General features: G+C 46.6%; 1 protein-coding gene across 1 annotated transcript in view; it reads left to right on the forward strand.

Annotated features, from left to right (window-relative positions):
- LOC138663263 (zinc finger protein 420-like) overlaps window positions 1-15,928 on the forward strand; it is a 69,097-nt gene that overhangs the window by 23,830 nt on the left and 29,339 nt on the right. The window contains exons 6-10 of the mRNA XM_069749436.1: window positions 13,449-13,595; window positions 13,725-13,904; window positions 13,979-14,102; window positions 14,186-14,283; window positions 14,482-14,572. Coding sequence (XP_069605537.1) covers window positions 13,449-13,595; window positions 13,725-13,904; window positions 13,979-14,102; window positions 14,186-14,283; window positions 14,482-14,572 — 640 coding nt within the window. The remainder of the gene's footprint in view (window positions 1-13,448; window positions 13,596-13,724; window positions 13,905-13,978; window positions 14,103-14,185; window positions 14,284-14,481; window positions 14,573-15,928) is intronic.

Here is a 15,928-nt window from a genome sequence, read left to right on the forward strand (position 1 = left end):
CGCCTCTCCAGTTTGGGTTCCTGTCCGACACGGGACCCTGCAGGTTAAAGAAGCTGCGGCTTACCCGGGTCCATCCAGCCTCAGCGCAGTGTCTGTGGGAACGGCAGAGACTGGGGCACTGGAAGCAGCTTCGGTGGTGTACTGCTCGCAGACCCCCTTCGTCTGGGCAGAAGGAGGACGCGATCCCAGGGGCCGGGGAATGCCACCCTGGGTCAGTGAGCGCGGCGCTACTCAGCGCATTTATCCAGATACAAGCGCTCGTGAACCGGAAGTGGATGCAAGTACTTCCGGGGGAGGCCTGGAGGAGGCGCGCGGCAAAATGGTTTAAAACACGGCCGCAGATGGTGAAGGGTGTGCGGTAAGATGTCCTCGATAGGGGACGCAGAGCACCTTCAGGCGGAGGTGCCTGAGCAGAGCAGGAAGAGCGGTAGTAGCCACTCAAGAAGCAGCAGCAGCGTGTGATACGGGGACGGCAGAGTTCCAACACCACAGCTTCATGTGGCAATTCACCTCCTCCGGAACCGGTACTCCATTGATCAGCCTTTGGCGAGTGTGTGATCTACACCTAGTAACTGAGTTGTTCCATTTTTTTTCTGTTTTGTTATAGGTTAAAAAGACATCAAAGACCAAACACAGACAGTGTGTGTTATGCACAGTACCGTTGCCAGACAGTTATATTAAAAAGCTGTGTATTTGCCGTACTTTAGAGGAAGAGGCTCCTCTCCGTACATCGGATTTAAGAGCATGTTCCCTTAAAACTAGACAGCATGAAAAGCCTTGTATTGACTTGTTGTCAGATTCCAGCCCATCTCTGCAGGAGGATGAATGTTCAGACTCTTCGTCGCCATCCTCCTCAGATGAGGAGGGAAGGCCGTGTTTTTCTATAGAAAACATGAATACATTAGTTAAGGCGGTTCGCGCGACCATGGGGGTCGCGGAGAATAAAGAACCCAGATCTACTCAGGATATTATGTTTGCAGGATTATGTAAAAAAAATCGCAGATCTTTCCCGGTAGTAGACACAGTGAAAGATCTTGTCAGACGTGAGTGGGACAAACAGGATAAGGGGTTTTTACCATCAGCCGCAAAAAGGAGATACCCCTTTGATGATGAACTCTTGTCTCAATGGGTAAAGGTCCCTAAAGTGGACACATCTGTGGCTTCAACATCAAAGTCAGCCACTCTACCATTGGAAGACAAAGGCCTTAAAGACCCATCTGACAGGAAAGCAGACATGTTCCTAAAGAAGGTTTGGGAATCGTCATCAGGAGCCTGTAAGCCTGCGATTGCAAGCACCTGTACGGCCAGATCTGTTATAGTCTGGGTAAGTCAGCTGGAGGATCAACTTAAAGCCAAAATTCCTAGAGATAAGTTGCTAGACTCTCTATCCCAGACCCGTGAAGGAGAAGCATACTTGGCGGATGCATCGGTAGACTCTTTGAAGTTAGCAGCCAGATCCGCAGGTCTTTCGAATGCTGCTGAAAATTTGGAAAAGTGATGCTCAACCCTGAGCTAAATTGTGTACCATTCCATGCAGGGGTGAGAACTTATTTGGCCCTGTGCTGGATGATATCCTTGCGAAGGCAGAGGATAGGAAGAAAGGATTTCCTAAGGTATTTAATCCTGCTTTCAGAAATGCCTTCAGAAGATGAATACCTTTCCGAAGACCTCATTCCTACCGGGATTGGGAGTCGGCGGAGCAGAAGAAAAGAGGTGCATACTTCGGGGGCTCTTCATCATCATCAAGATGCAGACGCAACTATAGATAAAACTGATCTCCCGGTGGGGGGCAGGTTAAAATATTTCTTTACACAATGGGCCAAAATAACATCTAGTAGCTGGATCTTAGGTATAGTTGCTTCAGGGTTAAAATTGTAGTTTCAGAGAATACCTCCAAACCATTATGTAGTAACTACTCTTAATTCTTCGGACCAACAGCAGGCCCTAGAAATAGAGATTCAGCAGTTGAGGGAAAAGTAAGTTATTGTAGAAGTCCCAAAGGATCAAGAAAGGTAAGGTTTTTACTCTCCTCTATTTTTAATTTCCAAACCTGATGGATCCTTTAGGACCATCATAAATCTGCGGAAATTAAATACATTTCTACAATATCGTGCCTTTAAAATGGAATCCATCAAATCGACAACTAAACTTGTATTTCCCAGGTGTTACATGTCTGTGCTGGATCTAAAAGATGCACACTATCATCTACCCATTTACAAAGATCACCAACAGTTCCTCAGAATGGCGGTGCACCTAAACGATCAGGTTAGGCATTTTCAGTTTACAGCAATGCCTTTTGGCCTGTCCATGGCCCCAAGAGTTTTTACTAAGATAATTGCAGACGTAATGGCTCATGTCAGAGAAAGGGATACCCTCGTTGTACCCTACTTGGACAATTTCCTGATAATTGGAAATTCGGTTGTCCAATGTAAGGCCCACTTAAACTGTATAATATCATCTCTGCAGGACCTGGGTTGGCTTATCAACCTAAAGAAGTCAAAACTAGAACCCTCAACGTGTCAAGTTTTCCTCGGTATTCTTCTGAACTCGGAGGATCAGTCATGTTTTCTACCAGAAAACAAAAGATTATTCACAAAGTCAAGGTAGTGAGGAAAAATCCGAATCTGACATTAAGAGACGCAATGTCCTTACTAGGGTCATTAACATCATGCATACCGGCTGTTCGATGGGCTCAATCCCATACTCGGGTACTGCAATCAGAGATCCTCGAGGCAGAAAGATAGCTTCAAGGTTGCTTAAGTGGAAAACTCAGGCTATCGACTGCTACTCTCTACGACCTAAAGTGGTGGCTGGACATGTACCATTTGTCAAAGGGGTTCAATGGGAAATCAAACCGCACAATGTAGTCACGACCGATGCCAGCCCATTTGGTTGGGGAGCTCACATGGGGGACGTTCTGGCCCAAGGGCGGTGGTCAGTTCTAGAATCCCAAAGTTTGTCAAACCTTAAAGGGAACCTGTCACCCCGAAAATCGCGGGTGAGGTAATCCCACCGGCATCAGGGGCTTATCTGCAGCATTCTGTAATGCTGTAGATAAGCCCCCGATGTTACCTGGAAAAGGAGAAAAAGACGTTAGATTACACTCACCCAGGGGCGGTCCCGCTGCTGGTCAGGTCGGATGGGCGTCTCCGGTCCGCTCCGGCGCCTCCTATCTTCTTTCCATGACGTCCTCTTCTGATCTTCAGCCACGGCTCCGGCGCAGGCGTACTTTGCTCTGCCCTCTTGAGGGCAGAGGATAGTACTGCAGTGCGCAGGCGCCGGAAAGGTCAGAGGCCCGGCGCCTGCGCACTGCAGTACTTTGTCTGCCCTCAAGGATAAGGGTGAAAAAACGGGTTACAGGCATGTTCTACTCGGTGGAGGTGTCAGTCGAGCAGGAGAGGTGGAAAAATATGGAGATGGGGAAATCCAGAGGGAAAAGGCCATGGAACAGGAGATTTCATCAATATAAGTGACTCTGTAAGAAGGAGGACATACAGAATTAGTAAATGCAAGGAGCCAGATTCATCATAAAGACGAGGTAACTCAGAACGGGTAAACATCAATACATCCATACCTATAACATCATGACATAGGCATAAAAGAGTATGTATAGTTAATATACAGTATAATGGGTACAGAAACACATAATGGCAAATCATATAAAGGAAAGTAAATCATATTCCCTATTAAAACCCTTAGGAGAAAGGATTTGTAGCTCATGGATCCAGAATGCTTCCTTTTATTTCAGGATGCGTACGTGATCACACCCACATCTGGTGGTGGGGGGGGTACGTGCTCAATGACCTGAAATCTTAAAGGGAACCTGTCACCCCGTTTTTTGAGATTGAGCTATAAATACTGTTAAATAGGGCCTGCGCTGTGCGTTACTATAGTGTATGTAGTGTACCCCAATTCCCCATGTATGCTGAGAAATACATTACCAAAGTCGCCGTTTTCGCCTGTCAATCAGGCTGGTCTGGTCAGGTGGGCGTGTTCACAGCGCTCTTTTCTTCCCCAGCTTTCCGTTGGTGGCGTAGTGGTGTGCGCATGTCCAGAGTTCCGACTTCCCTGCGCCCACGTGAAGACACAGCGCGCGATCTGCGCTGTAATCCCTTGCATCGGTGGGGGCGGCCATCTTCCTGGGGCCGCGCGTGCGCAGATGGAGTGCTCTGCTGCACGGGGCTTCAGGAAAATGGCCGCGGGCAGCCGCGCGTGCGCATTAGAGATCGCGGCGGCCACGCGCAAACTCGGCTTTGGGAAAATGGCCGCCGCGATCTCTAATGCGCACGCGCGGCTGCCCGCGGCCATTTTCCTGAAGCCCCGTGCAGCAGAGTACTCCATCTGCGCACGCGCGGCCACAGGAAGATGGCCGCCCCCACCGATGCAAGGGATTACAGCGCAGATCGCGCGCTGTGTCTTCACGTGGGCGCAGGGAAGTCGGAACTCTGGACATGCGCACACCACTACGCCACCAACGGAAAGCTGGGGAAGAAAAGAGCGCTGTGAACACGCCCACCTGACCAGACCAGCCTGATTGACAGGCGAAAACGGCGACTTTGGTAATGTATTTCTCAGCATACATGGGGAATCAGGGTACACTACATACACTATAGTAACACACAGCGCAGGCCCTATTTAACAGTATTTATAGCTCAATCTCAAAAAACGGGGGTGACAGGTTCCCTTTAATTGTGAGGCATTATGCCCTTCTATCTTTGACAGGATGTGACGTTTCTTCTATATATAGTAGGCTGCATGGACATTTCATTAAGTAAATCACAAAAGATGTGTCAAAGGGAGAGGAATCTTTAATGGCGTATCTCTTGCCAGAGTGTGGATGGTGAATGACATTATCCTTAAGACCGTTGTTGCATTGATGGCATTGCATGCAGGGAATGTGCCAGTTTTCGGGTTCTGGAGGAATCTGTGTCGCTCTAGACCGTGAGGTGCCTATGTCAGCCCTGACTAACGAGTCTCTGATGTTGGGGGCTCGTTTAAAGCCGGGTAGGAAGGGGTGTGGGAATTCTGCCCCATCAGGGTAAGCAGTGCGTAATATGCCCCAATGTCTCCTAATGGTTTGGTGCATAATACATGAAAAGGGGAGATAGGTATGTACAAATGGTATACGGCTCGTAGTTGTAAATCTCATAGTATTTGTGGAGTTCGTTGAGGTGTTTAGTGAGGAGGGTAACCGCGTTCTCCAATTTATGGTGCATTTCATTTTGTCTGAGTTTAGCGTGGCATCAGATACAATCCTTTAAACATGTTTGAACTGTGATTTTGGAATTGATTTTTTGACAGATGGTGGATGAAGACTCTGAAAATGTAAAGCTATCGCTGTTAGTTTGTTTGGTGTATAGGTCAGTAGATAGTTCACCATTTTGGTCTTTATGGACCATAGTGTCCAAGAAATATACTTGATATTCATCTTTAGTCATTGTGAAATTTAGGCCAGGCCAGAGGGTATTCAATTCATGTGAGCCCAATCGGGGACAGTGATGATAATGTGTGCAAACTGTAAAGCGCTGCGGAATATGTTAGCGCTATATAAAAATAAAGATTATTATTATTATTATGAAAGACAAAATCGAGGGTTTCTGATGTACCGTTCCAAACGCAGAAAATGTTGTCTATGTACCTTTTCCAGACAATGAGGTGTGATTGAAATAGTGAGTTAGGAAAGACGCATTTAGTCTCAAATTCCGCTATGTAGCAATTTGCGTAAGAAGGCGCTACATTTGAGCCCATTGATGTTCCTTTAATTTGTAAGTAGAATGAGTCTTGGAATATAAAATGATTCTTAAAGTGAACCTGTCAGCAGTTTTGGCCGCTATAAGATGCGGCCACTGCCTTTCAGGGCTTATCTACAGCATTCTGTAATACTGTAGATAAGCCCCCGATCCGAATTGCGAGATAAGAAAAATACGTTTTATTATACTCTCCGGGGGCGGTCCGGCCCGATGGGTGTTGCAAGTCTGGGTCCGGCGCCTCCCATCTTCTTGCGATGCCGCCCTCCTGCTTGGTCGTGACTCCCCGGCATCGCGCTCCTGCGCAGCCGTACTTATCTCCCCTGTTGAGGGCAGAGCAAAGTACTGCAGTGCGCAGGCGCTGGGAGAGGTCAGAGAGGCCCTGCGCACTGCAGTACTTTAGGCTGTACTACAGTTTTGACTGCATTATAATTACATCATATCTTCAAAAGTTGAGCGGCTAGTTTCTTTATCACAGACACCATTATTAGGCCTGTAAGTATCGTAATAACTATGCCGCCCCATACTATCGAGTACTTGGGGGAGGAGGGCAATCAGCTGAACTCTCACACCTTCTTAGATGCCTTGTTTGCAGCAAGTGGTTAAACTGCCAGGGTGTTTGTTGCAGCCGCTTCTGTCCCGTCCCTGCGGTGTAGTTCTGTGTTCTGGGGCCCAAAAGAGTTAAAAAAAATTAAACAATTGTTTGCGTGAAAAAATAAAATGTGTCTTCTGCTTTTTCCATGTTTTTTTTTCTTTTTACAAGAATTGTTGGAACCAATTTTCTTTAGAAACATTTTATTACCTGTTTTTTTCTGGTGTCTTTCTTGTGATAAAGCCTAAGGCCAGAAATAAACCCCATAAAACACTGTACATGGAGATTTTGGGATTAGAGATGGGCGGACACCTGGATGTTTGGGTCCGGGGGGTTCGGCCGAACAGGTACAAAAAGTTTGGGTTCGGGTAACAGAACAGTACCTGAACCCGGAACCCATTCACTTGAATGGGGGACCCGAACATCCAGTGTTTGCTGCACTGTCATGTGCATGATAGCACGTCAAACACCCCTTCGGATCGGCGGGGAAATGCTCCCCGCCGGTCAGAGAGCCACAGTTCCCACGCTGTCAGAAGACAGTGGAAGCGCTCAGCTGTGATCGGAGGTATACAGTTTACCTCTGGTCACTGGTGTCAGCTGATGGGACTACTGCTCCCATCATCTGACACCTGCAGACGCTAATTACAGTAAGAGCAGGAGCAGCGGATGGGAGTTTTCATCTCCTGCTGCATCATTCACCAGCATTGACATCATCGAGGCTGGGCAGAACTTCGGTGACCTTAGGACCGTGGGAAAACGCCAGTGATGATGTCACTCTGGTCAATGATGCTGCGCTCTAAGCATCTCATTCACCAGTGATTTTCAGCCGGGGCGGTCACATCTTGGCACCGTCCAAATTGAAAACTAGCCCCCAGACATGGATTATGGCATGGGAGAGACCGACGGACAGGTATGGTATATTGGTATTTTTTTTATTACAGGAGATCGAGGGCTTCACTGGAATTAGGTGTAATAATAAAAATGGAAAACTGTGATTAGTGTTATTTCAAATTAAAGACTTTATTCTGCCTGTGTCTTTACACTGTGTTCCAAATTATTATGCAAATTGGATTTAAGTGTCATAAAGATTTAATTGTTTTGTTTTTCAAATAAACTTGTGGATGGTATTGTGTCTCAGGGCTCAATAGATAACTGAAATCAATCTTAAACACATGTGATAATTAGTTTTCCAGGTGATTCTAATTAAAGGAAAACTACTTAAAAATGATGTTCCACATTATTAAGCAGGCCAAAGGTTTCAAGCAATATGAGAAATAAAAAGGATCTCTCTGCTGCTGAAAAGCGTTAAATAGTGCAATGCCTTGGACAAGGTATGAAAAAATTAGATACTTCACAAAAACTTTGTGATCATCATACTGTGAAGAGATTTGTGACTGAAACAGAGCACAGACAGAGTTCATGCAGACAAAGGCATAGTGAGGAAGGTTTCTGACACACAAATTCATTGGATTAAGAGAGCAGCTGCCAAAATACCATTACAAAGCAGCAAACAGTTATTTGCAGCTGCTGGTGCCTCTGGAGTCCGTCGAACCTCAAGGTGTATGATCCTTCAAAGGCTTGCTGTGGTGCATAAACCTACTATTCGGCCACCCCTAAACAGTGTTCACAAGCAGAAACTTTTGCAGTGGGCCCAGACATACATGAAGACTAATTTTCAAACAGTCTTGTTTACTGATGAGTGTCGAGCAACCCTGGATGGTCCAGATGGATGGAGTAGTGGATGGTAGGTGGATGGACACCATGTTGCAACAAGGCTGCGACATCAGCAATGAAGTGGAGAAATCATGTTTTGGGCCGGAATCATGGGGAAACAGCTGGTGGGGCCCTTTAAGGTTCCCGAAGATAATAATCTTTATTTTTATATAGCGCTAACATATTCCGCAGCGCTTTACAGTTTTGCACACATTATCATCACTGTCCCCGATGGGGCTCACAATCTAGATGCCCTATCAGTATGTCTTTGGAATGTGGGAGGAAACCGGAGTACCCGGAGGAAACCCACGCAAACACGGAGAGAACATACAAACTCTTTGCAGATGTTGTCCTTGGTGGGATTCGAACCCAGGACCCCAGCGCTGCAAGGCTGCAGTGCTATCCACTGAGCCACCGTGCTGAAGATGTGAAAATGACCTCTGTAAAGTAAATAGCGTTTCTGACTGACAACTTTCTTCCATGGTCTAAAAGCAGAAATGTGCCTTGAGGAGCAAAATCATCTTCATGCTGACAATGCACCATCTCATGCTGCAAATAATACCTCTGAGTCATTGGCTGCTATGGGCACAAAAGGAGATAAACTCATGGTGTGGCCACCATCTTCCCCTGACCTCAACCCTATAGAGAACCTTTGGAGTATCATCCAGCACAAGATCTATGAGGGTGGGAGGCCATTCACATCCAAACAGCAGCTCTGGGAAGCTATTCTGACTTCATGCAAAGAAATTCAAGCAGACATTCTCCAAAAACTCAAGAATGCAAGAATTGTGAAGGTGATATCAAAGAAGGGGTCCTATGTTAACATGTAACTTGGCCTGTTAGGATGTTTTGGAGTTAAATAGCTTTTCTGTTCAGTGAATGTGACCTCCTAATGCTGCAAATTCCACAAATGAGCATTTTCAGTTCTTTAAAACATATCAAATCTTTAGAAATTCTACTGTGCCTAATAATTTGGAACTGTGCATTTTGAGATTTTATTCATTTTGGAGATTATACTGTTATCATTGGGAGGTTTCTTCAATAAAATTCGATGTATACTCTAACGGGTGATGACTTTTATTAGACTGACTGTCATTTGCACCGACCATTTAGGAAAATCCGAGAAAAATGTCATCTGCATAATAATTTGGAACACAGTGTATTTAACATGTAACAATAGGATTAGTAATGGAGAGGTATCTTATAGACAACCCTCCATTACTAAGCCATGGGCTTGATGTCACCACACAATAGAAAGGTGACATAAACCCCACAAATATGAACCCCACTTGCCACTGCTACATCTAATAAATGCGCCTTTGCTTGGTGCTATTTTTGGGCTGGGGGGCTATATAAGTGGCCCCTTACCAGCTTGAGAATATCAGCCCCCAGCTGTGAGCTTTAGCAAGGCTGGTTTTCAAAAATGGGGGCACCGCACACTGTTCTTCTCAAAAGTCGGGTATCGTCTTATACGCCAGGTGTCGTCTTATAGGGCAGGTGCGGAGTAATCTGCGGTTGCTGCATATTGTGGGGGGAGCGACCCCAATGATGAGGTGAGGGGGCACCTCACCGGGAAGGTGTAAGTGAAGCAGAGGCAGAGAAGGAGATAATAGGATACAAGGGCGAGCCAGATGAGTGAAAGAGGAGTGTTTTTCTAGGCACAGCACCGCTCTCTTTTTTGAATAACCCTGGCATCCCAGACGCTGACAGTTTGCTTCACTTACACCTTCCTGGTGAGGAGCTCCCTCACCTCGTCATCAGGACCACTCCCCCCCACTATATACATCGACCGCAAATTGCTCTGCACCCATCCTATAAGACGACACCCGGCATATAAGACAACCCCCGACTTTTGAGAAGATTTTATATTTTAACTGGAAAAGTTGGGGGTCGTCTTATACGCCCAGTCGTCTTATACGCCGGATAATACGGTATTTATTTAAGTACCGTGTTTTCTCGACTATAAGGGTATGTGCACACGATGCAGATTTAGTGCAGTTCTGCAGCGTTTTTTTCTGCAGCAGAAACGCTGCAGAACTGCACTGTGAGTTACAATTCAATGAAAATCAATAGAACAAAAAAAAAGCTGTGCACATGGTGCAGAAAAATCCATGCAGAAACGCTGCAGATTTCAAAGAAGTGCATGTCACTTCTTTTGTGCAGTTCTGCAGCGTTTCTGCACCCATAGGCTCCCATTTTGTGGGTCAAATCCGCATAAAAACTGCAGATGTAAAAACCATCTGCAGATTTTATGCGGATTAGGGTGTCAAAACCGCAGCAGACGGAAGTGACGTCAGTGATGTGGAGGAAGTGTGTGGGCGGAGTGTGGTGAAATTAGTGTATGGTCGATGTGAAGCGTATGGTGGAAATGGTATGTAGTGTGTGTGTCGGTCTGTGTGTGTGTGTCGGTCTGTGTGTCTGTCTCTCTGTCAGTAGTGACTCATTGTAGTCATTCGTCGGGTGGGACTATTTCTCCCATCGAAATGTGATGATGGGAGAGTTGTCCCATCGTCAGGCGACTGACTACAATGGGTTAAAAACACAAACACACATAAAACATACATTACATACAACATATAACATGTGCCCCCACCCCACCGATCCCCCCAAGCCACCGATCTGTCCGGTACACTGCTCCGGCTCCCCTCCGTCCTGTGCTCCGCTCCCCCCGTGCTCTTGTCCGCTCACCCCCGTGCTCCAATCACCCCCCCGTGCTCTGATCCACCCCCCACTGTGCTCCAATCCACCCCCCCGCGCTCCGATCCACACCCCCCGCGCCCGATCCACCCCCCGCTCCGATCTACCCCCCCCGTGCTCCGATCCCCCCCGTGCTCCCCCCCCACCTCATCATACTTACCGTTCCTCCCGGGGTCCGTCCGTCTTCTCCCTGGGCGCCGCCATCTTCCAAAATGGCGGGCGCATGCGCAGTGCGCCCGCCGAATCGGCCGGCAGATTCGTTCCAAAGTGCATTTTGATCACTGAGATATAAGCTATCTCAGTGATCAAAATAAAAAGTAAATGACCCCCCCCCCCCTTTGTCACCCCCATAGGTAGGAACAATAAAAAAATAAAGATTTTTTTTTTTCCCCACTAAGGTTAGAATAGGGTTACGGTTAGGGCTAGGGTTAGGTCTAGGGTTAGGGTTATGGCTAGGGTTAGGGTTAGGTCTAGGGTTAGGGTTAGGGTTAGGTCTAGGGTTAGGGTTATGGCTAGGGTTAGGTCTAGGGCTAGGGTTAGGTCTAGGGTTAGGGTTATGTCTAGGGTTAGGTCTAGGGTTAGGGTTATGGCTAGGGTTAGGGCTAGGGTTAGGTCTAGGGTTAGGGCTAGCGTTATGGTTAGGGTCAGGTCTAGGGTTAGGGCTAGGGTTAGGGCTTAATTTAGCTTTAAAAAACGCTTACAAAACTGCATGAAAAAACGCATAAAAAACGCACTTCAAATCTGCACCAAAACTGCACTGTAAAAAACGCGTCAAAAACGCACAAAAAACGCACCTGCAGATTCTGCCAGGAGATGCAGATTTAGTGCAGAACTGCAGCAGATTTTTCTGCACCAAATCTGCATCGTGTGCACACAGCCTAAGACGCACTTTTTCCCCCCAAAAAAGGGGGGAAATGGGGGGTGCGTGTTATACTTGGAATACAGGCTTACCAGCAGTGGTGTGGCAGCGGCAGAGGTGCGGGGATGAGGAGGCGGTATGGCGTGAGCGGGGTCCCTTCCACAGGTGAGGTGACGCAGCAGCCCGGTAAGCAGCAGAGCCGAGTGAATCATGGCGTTATCGGTGGTGGCGAGTTCGCAGATTTAGATCTCGGCTTCAGGAAAATGGTCGCCGCGATCTCCATTTGCGCACGCTCGGCCTCCCGCGGTTATTTTCCTGAAGCCCCGGGAAGCAGAGCTCTCCATCTGCGCACGCGCGGCCTCAGGAAGATGGCCCCCGCCACCGATAAACTGGTAATTAACCTGGCTCTGCTGCTCACATTGGAATGGATACTGGGCCGCTGCGTCACCTCACCTGTGGAAGGGAACCTGCTCATGCCATACCGCTCCTTATCCCCGCACCTCTGCGGTCGCCACACCACTGCTGCAACTCCCCCATGGACACCAGGCCGTGGCGTCGCACACCTAAGCAGGAAGGGACCCTGCTCAGGTGCACGCCGTACCGCATCACCCGCACCTCTGCCGACACCATGCCTCCTGTGACCCTGCTCTGCCACCGCCAGCCCTCAGGTAAGATACTGTAAATTCGGACAATAAGACGGACCCCCATCTTATAAAAATCTTTTTCTGCAATTTTCACCCCAAATTTGGGGTGCGTCTCATGGTCTGGTGCGTCTTATAGTCCGAAAAATACGGAAATTAAAGAAAACAGCATGGGCTCCTCTCAATTCTTCCTATCTAGCCTTGTTGAAGCTGACAGCTGAGGGTTGCAGCCCCCAGCTGTGAGTTGTGTCTGGCTGGTTAGCAAAAATACAGGGGAACCCACGCCGGGTTTTTTTTTTTTTAATTATTTATTTACACCGCAGGAGCAGCTAATGAATACTGCCATCCGCCACTCCTGCTCTCACTGTAATTAGCAGTTGCAGGTATCAGATGATGGGAGCAGTAGTCCCATCAGCTGACACTAGTGACCAGAGGTAAACTTTATACCTCCGATCACAGCTGAGCGCTACCGCTGTCTTTTGGCAGCGTGGGAACCGTGGCTCTCTGACCGGCGAGGAGGATTTCGCCATCGATCCGAAGCGGTGTTTGCCACGCTGTCATGAACATGACAGCGCAGCAAACACCCGGTGTTCCGAACCTGAACAGTAACACGGACTTCCTGGTGAAGTCCGTGTTCTGTGTCCGTGCCTGTTTGGGATCAGATATTTTCTGTCCTCGGTGTTTGTGGAAACAAAAAAGCTTTTCTAAAAGGCCCAAACTTCTGTGTGTGAATCAGACCTGAGATCTAACGTGGTAGAAGATTACAGTGCGGGGAAGACGGGAAACCTTCATATAGACGGCCGGTGGTGATGGAGTCAGTGACCGACTCTGGACAAATATGTTTCTAGAGCCGTAGTAGAAGATGAAGATGTCGTCCTCACCATGAAGTAGTTATTTCTCCTGTCACGTGTAATGAAGATCTCCTGCAGTGTTGCTAATGCCGATTCCAGTGTCGGTAAATGAGACGAGAATTAGCGTTATGGAAGATGAGTATGAGAAACGTATTCAGCTGCCGACTCCGAGGAAGAAACTGCTTGTTGTCTGTGGCCTAAATATATAGGTTTTATTACAAGATGTAAAGAAGAAAACTAAATACTGTAAAATAATAAATCTCCTCATATGTTTCCCTTATTATCTCCAGTAATTATATTATTACACAGGATTTTTATGATGTTACATCGGCTCATCTTCTCATTCAGGTCTCTACAATATCAGATCCTCTCAGTGAAGATCTACATAAGAAAATTTTCCTGATTTACCCATCAAAGATGGATATGGCCAGAGACAAGATGGCGGAGAGGATATTACACCTCACCCTAGAGATCCTCTTCCGGCTTACTGGAGAGGTGAGAGATTCCGATGACGTCACATTACATCATTCTTATCTATGGGAATAACAGATGGACAGAACTGGAGAGGTGAGGACTCTGGAAATGTCTGTAGTGAGATTTATTAATGTGTCTCTCCATAACCAGGATTACACAGTAGTGAAGAAGACCTCTATTGAGCGCTGTCAGGACCCTGTGTCTGAGGGATGGGGAAGACCCCTGAGCCCAATCACGGGGCCTCCACCTCACCCACCGATACATGAGGACATCAATGACCAGAAGATCCTAGAACTCACCTACAAGATGATTGAGCTGCTGACTGGAGAGGTGACACTGCTGGGACATTATACAGTAACGCTATGAAGGGATCAGGGGGATGATGGTATCATTATATGTGTCAGGTTCCTATAAGGTGTCAGGATGTCGCTGTCTATTTCTCCATGGAAGAGTGGGAATATTTAGAAGGACACAAAGATGTATACAAAGACGTCAAGATGGAGCTTCCCCAGCCCCTCACATCACCAGGTAATAGACAGGACTAAATACACACGGCCTATAATTATCTGTATGTAAAGAATGAATTCAGTCCCTGTATGTGTTTCCTCCAGATCTATCCAGTAAGATGACAACCCCAGAGAGATGTCCCCGTCCTCTTCTTCCACAGGACTATAAACAAGAAGATCCTAATGTTCCTCAGGATCATCAGGTAGATGGAGAGAAGGTGTCATGAGATCTCCCCTATGATGTGTAGACGGCTGTGAAGGTCTTGTGTCCAGTCATGTTTTGTCCACCAGTATTCTATGTTTTATACTTGTGTTATGAGAACGGTAGAGATGGCAGGATTAGAGCTGATCATAGATGTGACTTCTCCATCTCTCTGTGACTTTTACAATATTTATTTCAGGCTGAAGATCTGACCCATAATAATACTACAGAGACATATGTGAGGGGTGATGAGTGGTATAAAGAGGAGATTCCTACACATGACAACCCAGGTGAGTAGTGACCACTAAATGCAGAGAAGTCACAGATTCTTCTCAGTCACCGGCTGTGGCTGCTTTATCGGTTGTGTAGTCCGGCCGTGTTACCATGTTCACCATGTTGCCTCTAGGCCACAACATTCTCCTCCATCCAAAACTGTTGAAATGACTTTAGGCATTGAAAGCCTTTTTCTTTAGAACTTACAACCTGGAAGATTCACGTACCCCCTGGGATTAGAAGACACAGATAGTTATCTGCCCAGATCTGTAAACTACAAAGCCAAATGACAGAGTACGTAGAATGTGCTGACAAGTTAGAAAATCACTTGAAGAAAAGTATTATGATGGGTCTGTAAGAGAAAGCGGAGGGTAATGATGCTGTTGGCTTCCTAGATCCCTGATATCTTTCTGGATGAATCTACCTTCTCCCCCTTCTGTGCTGCTGAATGTGCTCATATGGTCCCTACAAGACCAGGTCCAGTCTTTCTGGGCAAACTTTGCTTTTATGGTCGACAACATTAAATGTGCAGTGAGGCCAAGTGTGAATTTCTGTACAATAACAGCAGAGTTTCCCTTTATCCTGACTTTTCAATTTGTATTAAAACTAATTTCAAGGAGGATTTTGATAAACTACATAAAACCATTACACCTGTGCCATGATATATCTCTAAGCCAGTGTTTCTCAACTCCAGTCCTCAAGACCCACCAACAGGCCATGTTTTCAAGATTTCCTTAGCATTGCACAGGTGATGGAATTAATGCTTGAGCGGTTGATGAATTATCACCTGTGGAATACTAAGGATATCCTGAAAACTTGACCTGTTGGTGGGTCTTGAGGACAGGAGTTGAGAAACACTCTAAGCTGTGTGTGGCTGATGGCTGTAATATACATTTATTCACGCCTGCAGGAGATGTGTTGGCTCGAGCCCTGGTTTCATGGATTTACTCCATGTCATAAATTGCATTGTTTTCGATCCTAAGGGTATGTGCACGCGTTTTTTGCGCGTTTTTTTGCGTTTTTTCCCAATGCATAAAATAGCGGGAAAAACGCGAAAAATCCGCAAAATTAATGAACATGCTGCTTTTTTTACCGCAATGCGTTTTTTTTGCGGAAAAAAACACATCATGTGCACAAAAATTGCAGAATGCATTCTAAATGATAGGATGCATATGTCTGCAGTTTGTAATGCGTTTTTATTGCTAAAAAACGCGAAAAACCTGAATGTGTGCACATACCCTTAGGAATTCAGATTACTGCACAATCTCTCCTGAAATGGGGAGCAATAGTATTTTATCTACCGTAATCTTCTGATCAGGACACACAGTAGCTCCAATGGTCCACCATAAATGAATGCAACTCCGGTTTACTGT

Source organism: Ranitomeya imitator, chromosome 2 (assembly GCF_032444005.1).
Source record: "Ranitomeya imitator isolate aRanImi1 chromosome 2, aRanImi1.pri, whole genome shotgun sequence".
NCBI lineage: Eukaryota > Metazoa > Chordata > Amphibia > Anura > Dendrobatidae > Ranitomeya > Ranitomeya imitator.